This window comes from Leptosomus discolor, chromosome 2, assembly GCF_034619465.1.
Source record: "Leptosomus discolor isolate bLepDis1 chromosome 2, bLepDis1.hap2, whole genome shotgun sequence".
NCBI classification, from domain to species: domain Eukaryota; kingdom Metazoa; phylum Chordata; class Aves; order Leptosomiformes; family Leptosomidae; genus Leptosomus; species Leptosomus discolor.
Window position 1 is genome coordinate 62,709,921 of NC_141392.1, and position 13,886 is coordinate 62,723,806.

At 42.0% G+C, this 13,886-nt stretch overlaps 1 protein-coding gene across 3 annotated transcripts in view; it reads right to left on the reverse strand.

The window, feature by feature from the left end:
* Nucleotides 1-13,600, reverse strand: part of ARFGEF3 (ARFGEF family member 3) — a 92,278-nt gene extending 78,678 nt beyond the window's left edge. For all 3 annotated transcript variants that reach the window (XM_086461193.1, XM_086461191.1, XM_086461192.1), the window contains exons 1-2: nucleotides 13,516-13,600; nucleotides 12,309-12,360 (exon numbers count right to left, since the gene is read on the reverse strand). In XM_086461193.1, coding sequence (XP_086317319.1) covers nucleotides 12,309-12,360; nucleotides 13,516-13,600 — 137 coding nt within the window. The remainder of the gene's footprint in view (nucleotides 1-12,308; nucleotides 12,361-13,515) is intronic.
* Nucleotides 13,601-13,886: the final 286 nt, after the last annotated feature.

The window sequence follows — 13,886 nt, forward strand, 5'->3', positions numbered from 1 at the left end:
CAATGAGCAGAGAACAATGAGAGCTGTTTCTTGAGATATCTTCCAAAATGAAGAGCAAAAACTGACAAACAGGAGGATGGAAATTAGAACAGATTCAATTAGCTGAACTTCCCAGGCTCGCTAAAAATGTTTAGCTGAAAATCTAATTAAGGTTGCTGCAGCCTGTGTTCCCACTGTATTCTCCGAGAAAATGAATTGCCATTGTGTCATTTCCTGTTCTTGTTACACACTCAGTCTATCAAATCTTTAGCATTTCCATGCTACAGCTATAAAACACCTGAAGAGACACCTGACAATGTTTGATTAGCCTGAGCATCTTCCACACTTCAGTTCAACCTGCCATTTAAATGCATCATCTGCTAGTACGAGAACACAGGACATGGCAGACAATCCTCAGGCAGAATAGGAGAGGATGGTGTGAATTAACATAGTCGGTCCGTACTAAGGTCTACCACTTAAGAACTGAGTTCAATAAGGCTACGCAAGAGCTAATGCAGACCAGAACTTTGAGTGCAATGAAGAAAGTGATTGAGGCTTTCTCTTATACCTTACAGCCCTTTTATAATGCCACCCTGTTGAGCGGTCCCACACCTTGGGATCTCATTGCTTACCCACTGTCTTGAGTTCTATACTGTCAAGTGACAATTCATTCAGGTTTTGTAGTGCTACATATGTAAGACATTTTACATATGTGAAGCTCTCAGAATAGGCTGGTGCACAACAATATACTTCAAAACACGTTTAAGAATGTTTTCCATTTACGTTACTGTACAGAACCTAGTTTCACACTGGAACTCCTAAGTTTCCATTCTGATGTATGCAGGTGTGGACATATATATACACACAGTTTCTTAGGCATAAATACAAACTTAACCCTGAATGAGTCAAGTTCAACACCCAGAAGACCAATCAAAAAAATTAAAAACTATATCAAGATATATATTCTAAGGTCACCAGAAATCAGTAGCCATTTGCACTAACGGGTACTCTATTACAGGAAACAGCATTTGGTAAGTGTGGACCTTGTTATGTGCGAAACAGAGTAAGCAGAGAGTGCCGAGGACAAAGGCTCAGTCCTGTTCCTACTGAGGCTACCTGGAGTTTTGTCACTAGATCTCCATAGCATCTGGACTGGATCCCAAGTGACCTGCCCAGGGTCAATCAGAAAGGTCAGTGACAGACCACCAAGTAGTAATCCAAGACCAGTATCTCCAGGAGCACAGGTTGTCCTTCCTGAGCTACCCCACTCCATGATTGTCAGCTTCTTAAACTGCAGAATGAGTCACGAGAACGTAAATAGCCTTTATATTCAGCACGCTGGGTTACAGCGACCTTTCTAGTTGTCTGAGTTTGCCATGGCTCATCAACCTACCCCTTTCCCTGCAGGTCTGTCACAAGGGATGCTATGACAGGTCAGTCAAAACAGACTGCCAAAAAGGTCAGAGCAAGACAGATTACTACTGTAAGTAGAGAGATCATAAAAATCTTTCTATCCTCATTGTAGTAGAAAAATCCTTTAGGGAGATGAGAATAATGGCTCATTAATTCACTCTCATGATGAAAACTGTAACAGAGATAGGAAATTGCCCAATATTAACTCCTTCTTGTTAGTGCCTGGAATACAGTCCCATGGTCCACATTCACCTCCACCATATTGACTTAGGGAAGGGGGCACTACAAATGAAGTATTTGTCACCACTGTAAGAATTATTTCCCTTCATGCAAACGATGCTAGCCATATAAATTTTCAGAAATGGGATTAAAATTAAAGATTAAAAATAAGATATCTCTCTGCATTATCTTCCCCCTGAAAATTTCATGGGAGAAGCAAAATTTAGAACCTCAGGGCCTTATCAGCATGTAATTTGCATTCCATAGCATAATTCACAGTCCAGCCAAAAAACAGATAAGAATTTGAATCACAGCTGTCGCCATTTTCCGATATGCTGTTTGTTAGGCAGGATAACAGTCATAGCCAGAGTCTGACATTTTTCAGTCAGAGCAACACTGACAGTTGAGAAGAGCTTCTCAGTCTTGGCTGCTTAAAATGAACAAAGTACCACAGCATGTAACTCCATTAGCCTCACTTATTCAAGCAGAAAAGTTGGCCCACCATGAAAAAATAAACGATAAAGATGAATTTTTGGAATTCTGAGGGTACTCCCAGCTGTTACCCTTAAATAACCCAAACAGATGCAAATACTGTCCCTAAACAAAAGGGGATGATTTAATTTGTGTAAAACAAATTCCAGCAGTGTATATATGAACACGTGTACAGATAAAAGAAATATTCATAACTCTTCTTTTCCTGTGTTAGCTTAGAGAATGTTGATAAAAGACTCCACCAACAACTTCATGGCTCATAATGGAAGTACTTAAAACCTGAAAGAGGAACAGAAATAAATACATCCTTTTTCAAGCAATAGCTCTTCAAGAAGAAAGGAGATTTTAAGTCCTTGCTCACACTCTAACGAAATGATTATTTTTATCTACAGCAGAAATATGACTGTCCCATTTACCAGGAGTATTACATTCAAGTTCAGAAGTTTGGAGTTTGCAGCATATAAACGCAGGGCAAATTCTCATGCCTCCACAATGCAGGAAGTCAGATCAGATGACTACAACAGAGCCTTCCAACACTAAAATTTGTATCTCTATGCAAATACAAGTTTGTTGATAGTACTTAGAGACCTCTTAGAGCAACAGTATAAAAGACAAAATCTGAAGCCTTCCAGTTAGAACCCTCCTTTTCAAGAAAAAAGAAAGCAACAACAAATTATCTTTATGATGCTGTACCATTTACAAGACGATCATGCACCGTTAAACAACTTTGGTGCTATGTAAATACAGTGCTACGTAAGAACAAACAAGCAGCTGGTGTTGCAGTTTACAGGTCCTGGAAAAAAAAAGTTGAGAGACTGCTGTCATACTACGTTGATATAAATTCTGACTTGTTTCAGTAGGGCCAGGATTTTACTCCAGTTACTCACAAGCATAGAGACACTTGTGTGCATGTTTCCCAAGTCAAGAGATTTGCCTCTCACGTAATCAGGTAAGGTTCCACTTTTACAAATAACTTCATGATTTCTGGATGAAAGTATTTTCATTTTTCTTCTTCGCCACTCGCAGCTTCTTTTTTAAAAAATTCTCATTCTTTTTCTCCCCACACAGTATAAAACTCTTCACTTTTATCCAGTTACAATTGAAAAGCTTCATCTGGCTTGAGGTTTAACTGTCCTTTTCTTTCCGTACCCCATTCCCTCTCACCTCAGATGTTGACATCAGCTCTCTCTTGGATTTCCCTCTGGGTCTCTCTTCTAACTCAGTATTTCATTTTTCCTTAGTCTTTGCTTCATGCGTTCCCTCTTCCCTTCAATTCTTTTGCTTTTCAAACCAAGACACCAAGTAATCACTTCACCCAACACTCGAATGAACCTGCCTCTGGAGGGAAGCATATGAGTTGCTTATCAGACAGTGCTTAACGACACAGGGAAAAGCAAGTGAGGAATAATGCCTAAATATAACTTCATACAGTGTGTTAGCTAGAACTTTAGCAATTTTTCAACCTGGAATGTTGAATAAGATTGCAATTTAACACTGCTTGGTATTAAAAGAGTGACATGGTGGCATTTCTAATTTTTGTTATTCACATACTTTCCAAGAGAAATGGATTTGCCATAACAGCAGAAGTATAGCTCTACTCATGGGAAAGGCAAATGTGAACAATTTAATCTTCCATCCAGCCTAATGCAGCCGAGACCACAGAACTCATACAATCATAATTAAATAGCTCAGCACAGTCACACAGCAGGAGAGAGCTTCTAAGGTCATTTGCTTCCTTGCTGTACTCACTAATAACATCTTGATTCCAACACAAACACAAAGTTCCCAGATAGGAGCCTGACACTGTTGTCACAATGAAAACGAAACAGAACGAAACAAAAAAAACACAAGCACGCAATGTACCTTCGCTTGAGAGGAGAGGGAGAGAGACAACAAAAGATTCCACACAATATTAAAGCGGACAAGGCCAAAATAATAATCAGGATGCTTCCAGTTTCCAAAGCTGTAGTAATAACGTATCACAGAGAGATTACATCACTCTCCCTAGAACATCCACCCCAGTAGATTTTTGCCCCTTGTGCACAAGGTACGAGTCACTTACTAACTGCTCTCATCTCAAAGAATTTGATGACACATGTAAACCTCACACAGTCTTCATTATAAAGCAATCTGTATCCTTTAGGTGATTTTATTGATTATCATTTGAAGTACAGCATGAAGATGAGGTGAGAAGCAGAGTATCCATTCCTAGCGTACACCTTCTGGCCTTAGGTAGAGCACAGGCTGGACTAGCTCAGCCTACAATTTTGAAAGCTTATCAAACTATTCCATGAAACCTCTCTTCCCTATATTTGGTAAGACTGGAAGGGAAGCTATGGCTTTTTGCAGTGAAAACATTTTTGTTTCAAAATTTCAGTACGCTGAAAAGAACAAATAAAGCATCTTATGCAAATTAAACTTCCATCAGGAGAAGTTTTACAGTGCTGGGACCAGGTAGGATCAAAGGGACAGAAAAGAGACACAGAGGGGCTATAGCATAGAGATCTTGCAAATGACCTTATTTTCTCCACTACAGCTGGATGGCCTTGAGTTAGTTACAAAAGTTTGATGAAGAAATGGGAGGATGAGGTATATTTCTGGTCATTACTAGTTACATTTTGAAAATTAATGCTGCAATCTGCAATTCCACTCAACTTTCACAGCAGTGCAATGCTGAATCTTGACAGACCTAAGGGATGTTTGTTAAAAATATCCCCATATTTGCAACGCATTATGTAATTTTATACTCACTGCACCTTGGCATATTCAATTTCTTAAGCAAACAAACACTCAAGGAAGTCAAAGGTAGTGTATTTCCTGCAGCTTCGTTACTTTTCATGGAATGTAAATCAAATGTGAGAAGAGGCTTGTTATTATTCCCACTCACCCCTTCATTTTCAAAACAAAGAAAAGTCGTAACTTGCACAGCATCACACAAAGACCACAGCAGAGTCAAGCCTCATTTAACAGTCCTCTCAATTTCAGTGCCACCTCTCTTCTTCCATCCCCTGGTTCCACACACACTTCCCCCATTTCATTCTAAGGCAATTATCTACAGCTTCCTGTTGTTCTCACTTTCTTCTCCTTTGCAAGCAGTAGAAGTGATCAGATGTTTAAAATAAACACACACACTGCTATCCCATTATCATCCTTAGACCCTTAGGGCAGTATTTCTGTTGCATTTGTTGTCAGAAGTTAGATAAACACTCAAAACTATGGCTGCTCTCATCTTTTATCGGTGTTATTCCTGTACTGAATGAATGATGCACATCCCACAGTAACTGAATGTTGAGGGTTAACCCGAACAGGCAGATCAGTCCCACCCAGCTGCTCCCCCACCACTCCTATGAAGAAAACTAACTTTAGTCCAGCCAAAACTCTTACAATGTGGGGTTTTGTCACAAATCTAGAACGAACTTTCAGAAGAATCCATAAAAGGAACAAAGACCCAAAGCAGTGGTGAGTATTAAGGTTCACGACTACAAAGAACATCAGGAAAGGCAGAAAGTTAGTTTCAGAAACAGCAAGCACTGCCCTTTTTTTAGAAAAAAAAAAAAAAAAAGAAAAAAAAAAAAGACACCCCCAAAAAACCAAAAACCAGAAATCCACAAATAAGAGCAACAGAAATAATCTTGCAGAAACCACGCACCTTTGCCATGGCAATACCAATCTTCTTTCATACCTTCAAGAGCCATAACCCCAGCTGACAGGTTTTTAGGGACTCGCAGATCTAGAGGCCTTCCAACACTTTTGGAATCTTGTCTTGACAGCAAGAGTTCAGACATGCACAGTGGAAATGGACCCTATGCCCCACTTTCCTCTCCAACACTGCTGTCTTTTGGGATCCCAGAAGAGATGCAACATTCTACCAAGGTGAAAATACCTGCCCATCTGACAAGAAATAGGGCCAGTAACATATCCCAGATTACACATGCTGATTGATCCAAATACTGTATCAGACAGTGCCCCACTGCCTTTCTAAACACTAATCTCCTCTCCTCACCCACCCCCTAACATTAGAACTAGAAATGCAACATTTTAAATCAAGACCAGAGCATACACACCATTCAAAACACCAATTGGGCTACATAAATACCCCAAAAAGTCTGGATTCACCCTATAAACTGCCAACACAGGAGACGCAGCTCAGCAATCTATAATGCCACTAGGACCTCTTCTTGGCCAGATGCCTACCAGGGAACTCATCACCCACTTACTGAATGCCAGATAGCTACTGTGTAACAGTTGAGCAGCCTGAGTCACATATCCAGCAGTCACTTTCAGGAGGAAAGCACAGGAGCACTTAATGCCAGGTGGTTGTGACAGCACGAGCAGGAAGCAAAGTGTTTTAAAAAAGAGAAAAGAGTAAAATAGAGAGGTATGCTAAAAACATCCCCCCCAAAAAAACCTCAGAGACAGTCACTCCTCTCTCCCCACTCCTTTCTTCTGGTCAGGGGATCTGCTATATGTATCACCTCCCCTATCCACTCTCTCCCAGTAGAAAGAAACTAACAGAAATAATGAACAAAATAAAGTAGATGGGAGAAGAATGAAATGATGAAATCACAAATATTTCTTCACAAAGGAGAAGCCAAAATGCATCCCAAGCCTCAAGATTCTTTAAGTGGATGAATTACCTGCTAAATGGATTGGAAGTCTCTATGGCATTGGATGTTTGGTGATGATCACACCACACTTACTGCTCTTATTATTTGTTGAGCACATGTAAGCTAAAATAAGTGAGCTGGTTGTTTTATTTGTTTGTAAGCTCCAGCTACTTCTCAAGAAGTATGTCAGATACAAAGCTAGAGATGCAAAAATAAACGGCAGAGTAGAACTACTAATTTAATGCCTAAATTCCCATGACTGTAGAAAAAAAAAATGCAAGAAGGATAAATATTTCAGAGTTTGAATAAATTTAAGGCTTACTTCTGTTCCTGACTGCTCTTCATTGCACTGGCTTTCCGACGTTCACAAACTGCTCTCACAAACTAGGACCAAGATGCATAGGACTGGGACACAAACAGGAAAGACAGAACTGGACATAAGCTGGTTATTACAGAGGACCCTGCTCACCACTGACTTCTGACTTTCCAGATGTAATCTCCAGAAATATCGACTATTTTTGAAAGGCCGATGTGAAATACCAGAGGGATTGCAAGGTTTTGCAGTAATGAACACAGGAACACACCAACACAGAGCCAGGACCTGTATCTCTCTGATTAGGCACCCAGAATTGGTGCCCTGAAGGCTTGAGGCTGTTCCTCCATTCGATTTCAATCACCTTCTGCAACTTGTAGGTACAGGGAGGTGCAGTACACAGATATGCTGAAGAGATAAGTAAGCATTTGGAAAGCTTTTCTGGTTCTTCTTTGAAGGAATGCAAATTATGTCAGATACAATGCCAGAATGCCTCACTCATCAACATGCCTCATGGTCATTACTTTGAAGTCCACAGGGGAAACTTTAAACTAGCTTGAACAGCAATTTATACTATTGAGAGTCTTGACTATGCATCTTCTTCTGCACTCAGCCATGTTCCTCTGGGAGTAAAGAGACAACAGCCACACAAGCTCCACAGAACAGCTCAAACTCAAACCTGCAGTGATGCTTCTGCTACCCTGACAAAAGGGCAAAAAAAAAATTTTGCCATTGTTCTGGTCAGAAGAAAAGTAATCACAGGACAGTAGTAAGACCTGGAAATTATAGGGAATGTCTTAGAACTATGAGAAAAATTTCTCTAGGATAATAATAATAAAAAAATTCTAATGAAAAATGGCAGGGACGTGGTAAGAAATTCTGCATATAAGATTCCAGGTTCCAGAGAGGACAGCAACACCAAAACACAACAGCTAAACCACCCACCAAGGCACAGCCTCCCTCAGAAGTCCTGACCAACCTCCTCTTTGCAGCACCAAGTCCACGCTGACAAACAGCCCCTAAGTTTTACATTGTCTATAAGTCATGACTTAATCACATAAAACATTCCAAGAAACTCTGGTAAACGCAAGTGTTTTCAAAACAGTATGTGACTGGCAAGTGCTGTCTTGCCTCTTATTTTATTCTCTGGTATGTAGATAATCCTCATGAGTATTAAACTGTTCTGATCAAACATTCTTTTTCAAGATCTTGTGTCCGTTCATTTACCTCTTATGGATCACATTTTGGTATCTAAAATCACAATGGAGAAACTGGCCAGGGATTAGTCAAGAAGAGAGACTTGTTCAGTGTAGGTTGTTGGCCTTAGGGCAGAATTTGTCACCTTTAAAATACTGAATTGAATGTGGCCCAACTTAGTAGCAAACAATTGCCTGCTGGCAGACAACATTAAGGTCTCTTAAGCCATTTTCCATGTGACCAATTCATCAATTAAAACACCAGTGCACCAATTCCTTTTATCTAATTCATTATTTATAAGTTATCCATCCAGCCTCCTTAAGCACTTAGTATATATTCAATCTTCACAACACCTGTTCATCAGAAACAAACATCATTGTACTAGGCAGGCAACAACAGACCAGTTACCAATGGGTTACGGGACTCTCCCTTCTCAAGAATTTACAGGACGTCTATGGCAAAGCCTTGAACCGACTTAAGGTCATTTCCATCCTGGTCCACTTTAATCTTCTTTACTATTTCATAACCTTGCTCCATACTACGATCACAAGTTAAAGTACTGAAAAAGCACACACATATGCCTATCTCAAGGCAGAGCTGACAGGACTCTGTGGGAGACTCCATATTTGTTGGAGATTTCTATTTCTTTAGAAAGCGAGACATTTAAATAATGCCCCTCACTAGAATTAATATGCAAGGTCATTAACTGGGATTTGGATTCATAAGTCAAATTAGCACCAAAGGAAGCTGAACAGCAAAATAGTCTCATTTAGCTCCCTGAAGATAACACCCAACAGATCTCTATCAAACTAATTAAAGAATGACATTCCAGGCTGAATGTCCAGTCACTGCACTCTCTTGGAGCAAAAGTACCCCAAGTGCTCCAAAACAAAGCAAGCCTGTGCTATCTGAACTGCTACCAGACAAGTGCTGGGAAAAAAAGCTCCTGTACAAATGCTAGAGCTGAACGCTCTAATTGCACAGACTTCAGGTAACTATAATGTGGCCTGCCCAGTGTTCACTAACAGAAGCCCAACACAAGAGAGGAAGCTATGGACAGATCAGGAGCAAGCCAGAACATAGAATTTACCCCAACAGTATCATGGAGATAAGTATGTAGCTGATATAACACATGTAAAAAACCCTTTAACTCAACTACTCATAGTCTGAGGAAATGCAAAGAGGTATCTTGTCCTCCCCATTCTCACACTAGGATCACAGTCTTAAAAGAAAACATTATGAAGAACCTCTACTTTACCTCTAGACTGTTGTGTCAAAAGCATTAAATGGCCTTTTATTTTATAAGTAAAAAAAGGAGTATACAGTTTCCATGTTCTCATTCTCCTGAGCAGACTTCATTCTCCAGTTCCAGAAGGAAAAGAACTTAAGTAAGGGCAGCACCAGCACAACTCACTAGTGGAAGCCAGACACTGCTCCGTGGAGAAACAAAAATACTGACTGGGGTACTTACTAGATTCACAGTTTCTGAAACCAAACAAGTATCAATCTCAACTGGACGTAGCAGTTCATTAATCTCCACCCCCCATTATTATTCAGTATAGATGTGCCCTAGATCATGAACTTCCCCAAATATACTGCAGAGAAGTGCTGATGTCCTTTCCTTGTCTCCAGTATATTCTAAGGACATACCAAACTTCCCTACTAAAAAAGCTGTAAGGTCCTCCCTACACATCCAGTCCTCAGAATACTCATTCAGCTGCTGCTCATGGAAGATACCTCACAAATACGTACTTTTCTCATGAACTATCTGCCACACTGCCTTTTAACACTTTCAATATGTTGCCGCTATGGATCTCACATCTGAGCTGTGGACTAGGGTTAGTTGGTGGAAAGATTATAGGCACCTTCACTCTAACTCCAGTATCATGGAATATTCCAGAACATATCCCCAGGCTCTGCTACTATACTCAAAAATACTATAGCAGAAAGGGTGACTGGCAGATTTAAAGCAGATGAGCAGCCAGGGGCTGATCTGTGTTACAGCAGATGATACAACCTGCACCTGATAAAGATGAAAGCAGGAAAAAAGGCATGGTCAGGATGTCTCCATCCTGCACCTGTCTTGGCTGTATTTCTGGTCATTGCCATTGCTCTATTTTCAAGGCTATTCTTTTATAGTGTTAAGAACCAAGTCATCACAGTGCTGCTCTTTATCAAACACAAGCAAACATGAACTTTTATCTCATTTGCACATCGTGCAGGCAAATTCGAGCCGAAGATGTGACCCAGTGTGCTGATCTGGAGTCTGGCAGTAGCTTGTTAGCAGAGAAAGAAGAGTAAGCTCAGAGTAGTGGTGACAGTAATATCTCCAACACTGTCTGAGGTGGTGTGGCAGAACCATACCGAAGACCCCACAACCAACGCTTTTATTCAAATTCACTAGCATAAAACATCCAGTAATAGAGTACATTGCTACTGACAAGTCTAACATTAAGAGCTTACTTCATCATAGCTACACCTGTGAAGGTATTGGCCTTATTTAAAAAGATTAGGATTTGCAGTGGAAAAAAACCACAACCAAACACAGCATTAAGAACATCAGAGGAAGAAGAGAAAAAGGTAGGCATATCTGGCAAGAGGCAGTAGGCAAGTGAAAAGGGAAGAAATGTGGTAACAGCTAACTAATTCATAGGGAATGAAAATAGTACTTTAAAACAGAGACACCACACTGTATTAAAGATGAAGGGTGATAAATGGGAAGATAAAAAGGCAAGTTTTCTCCAACCACAGTGCCAAGCAAACATAATTTAATTCTAACGGAGCTACTCATCCAGCTGTTCTCAGATGCCCAACCTGTGCTGGAAATGCATGTGTCTGGCACTGGTTATGTCAGTCATGTCAGACCTGTGCTACATCCCTTCCCCGTTGACTTAAGGCCTCTTGTGGGCCACAGGCTTTTAGAGCAGCAAAAGCACTGCTCTTATTCCTTCCTTATTTGACGACTGCTCTAGAACAATTAGCTCTTCAATCCCTAACTTTCCTTGCACAATGTTGACCAAGCACACCCAAAAGGAGCAGTGGGGAGTAATGAGGCAATCAAAATACTCCCTGGAGAGTAATCTTGTGGTAAAAAAGTGTCACCTCTGTCAGCAGCTAATAGCAGATATCTAGAAGGACTACGGGACAGGCCGAATTTATAGCACCACCCCTACATACTCCCCTATAACTCATTCATCTCCGATTAATGTACTTCCGAACAAGAAGGGGTACCTTTGCATCTGATAGACTTCAACCAGTTTCTTCCATGGGTTTGTTGAGGTGCTTTTTGAACCCACGCAAATTTTTTGCATCCACTAAACTCTCTCATAAGGCAAGCCTAAGCATTTCACATCTTAACTACAAGCTGTGTGAAATAGCGTCCTGTTTTGAACAGTGCACTTGCTAGTTTCTTTTGATGCTTCCTAATGGTTCTGTCAGAAGGTACAGTGAATAATTTTGCCTATTTACTTTCTCCATAGCAATCAGAATTTCCAAAATGAGATCTCAAACAGCTCTACAAATGAGGGCAGTGCCACCTCCTGCATTTTACAGGTGTACAAATGGAGGCAAGAAGAAGAGAGAAGGCTTACTCAAGATAATCTAGCAAGCTAAAGGAAGAAGGAGGTATAGAAACTGTATTATATCAGTTCCTACCCAGTGTCCTAGCTCTACGATGACATAACCTTTCAGTTTCTAGAATATTTATTTTCAGTAAACAAAAAATTATCGAGATTTAAAGAAAACAAACACATCGAGAAGCCCGAGAAGCATCATCACTTATACTGAACGCTGTAATTTAGAAGGAAAACTCTTTAAACCCTAAGACAGACCTCCTTTCTAACCAAGTGTCACCATTATACACACCTATGCGCATTTTAACACGTTTCCTTACATTTCAGTCATGGCTAGAAGCCAAGGACTCATCAGCAAATTATCTGCTACTACCAGCCTCGACATGCACATCTACAAACTAAATAAATCACATAGATTCAGACCCCTCCTCTGTCTACCTCACTTTTAATTCAAATTTGTACTTAAATTTTACATATGCTCACAGCTCCCCAGGATTCAACATTAAATGTTCCTACCTTAGCTGATATGGAGGTACCTTGATAGCAGCATCAGGAGATTCCAAGGTTTCTGTATAACCAAAGGAAGCAATAAAGCTTTTAGAAGAAACATTTTGAGTTCAACCATAGTAATATATCTGTCTACAACCTCTGAACCAACGATCCTGAAGTTTATTCCTACTCCAGCTAACAGAACAACAATCATTGCTGCTCCCAGTCACTAAAGCTTTGCACGAATCTGTCGGGACACTGGGTACCCAATGAGAAGGCATCGAGTAACATCCTTTTCCTCATTGAACTGAGGAAGCACCTATACTAAAACTGAAACGGTCTAGAGGATATCAGCATGGCTGCTGTGCAAGGATAACACACAATTAATGAAGCAGCCCATGGAACATCCAGCTGAAAGGCCAGTAATAAGACAGCAACAGGTATGAACTACCACAGATTGCTGCAACTACATATGGATGAAAAATAAAAATTTTAAGCAATTTTAAGTACCACAGTTATGCTGATACAGGTTAAGAGTACAAGTGCTCCAGGTAGTTAGCGTCAAAAGCACTTCCAAGTCACAGCCAGTCTCTGAAAATGGGTGGATGCTGAAACGTACCTAAACTCATGTTCCCTTAAAAGAAGAACTCATTTTATTGATCATTATTTCCATTATACAGTAAGAATAAAAGAGCTCACGGAATCCAGTCAAAAAAGAAATCCAGCTTTTAAAACAGATGCCCGAACATAAGCCAGCAGTGAAAACTGTACCGGAGGTTTTTTTACGATGACTTAGGAAAGGGGGGGGGAGTGCTTTTAGAGAAAAGACACCCCCCACCACCACCATACACAGAAATGGATAGCTACCGATAGCCGTTCTGCCTCGCAAGACCCACGAAGCAGACTGACCCAGGAGGTGGGGGTGGCGAGGGACAGGGATGCTCTCCGGGACCGCCAGCAGGTGCCACAGCCCCTTCCAGCAGCGAGAAGCTCCGCATATTCTGAAGCGCCCGAGGCGCTCCGGTCGCTCCCCACCCGCGGGAGGCTCAGCGGCCAGCGCGGAACAAGTTTGTCGAGGTCTCCCTGCCCCCGCCCTTACAAAACCGCTCCACCGGAGGCTCCTGCCCCGCACCGCTACGGGCAGGGCCGGGCTGTGCCCCGCTCCGCTCCCCCGCGGGCAGCCCGGCCGCGGCGGGGTCAGCCGGCGCCGCTGCCCGCGCCCCCCGCCCCTTACCGATGGCCCAGGTGCAGCTCTCCTTGATGGCCCTGTGCTTGCTCCCCGACGCCTCCTTCTGCAGCTTTCGCAGGATTTCTTCCATCTTGCCTCCCCCGGGATCCTCGCGTAGCCGCAGGGGCAGAGGATCAGGTGGCGAGGAGGAGGAGGAGGAGGGCGTTGCGGGCGGCAGAGCGGTGCCGGGGCTGCCCCCGCCGCGGCCGTGCCTACGCGGGAACGGTGCGCGGCACCCCGCTGCCGCCCCGCCGCCGCTGATGAATCACGCCGAGCTCCATGGCGGGGACACGTCAGTTGTTGCCGCTGCGGAGTCCCTCCTCCTCCTCCTCCTTCTTTCCCACCCCGGGCAGGCCCCGGTGGCGCAGCCGGGCTGG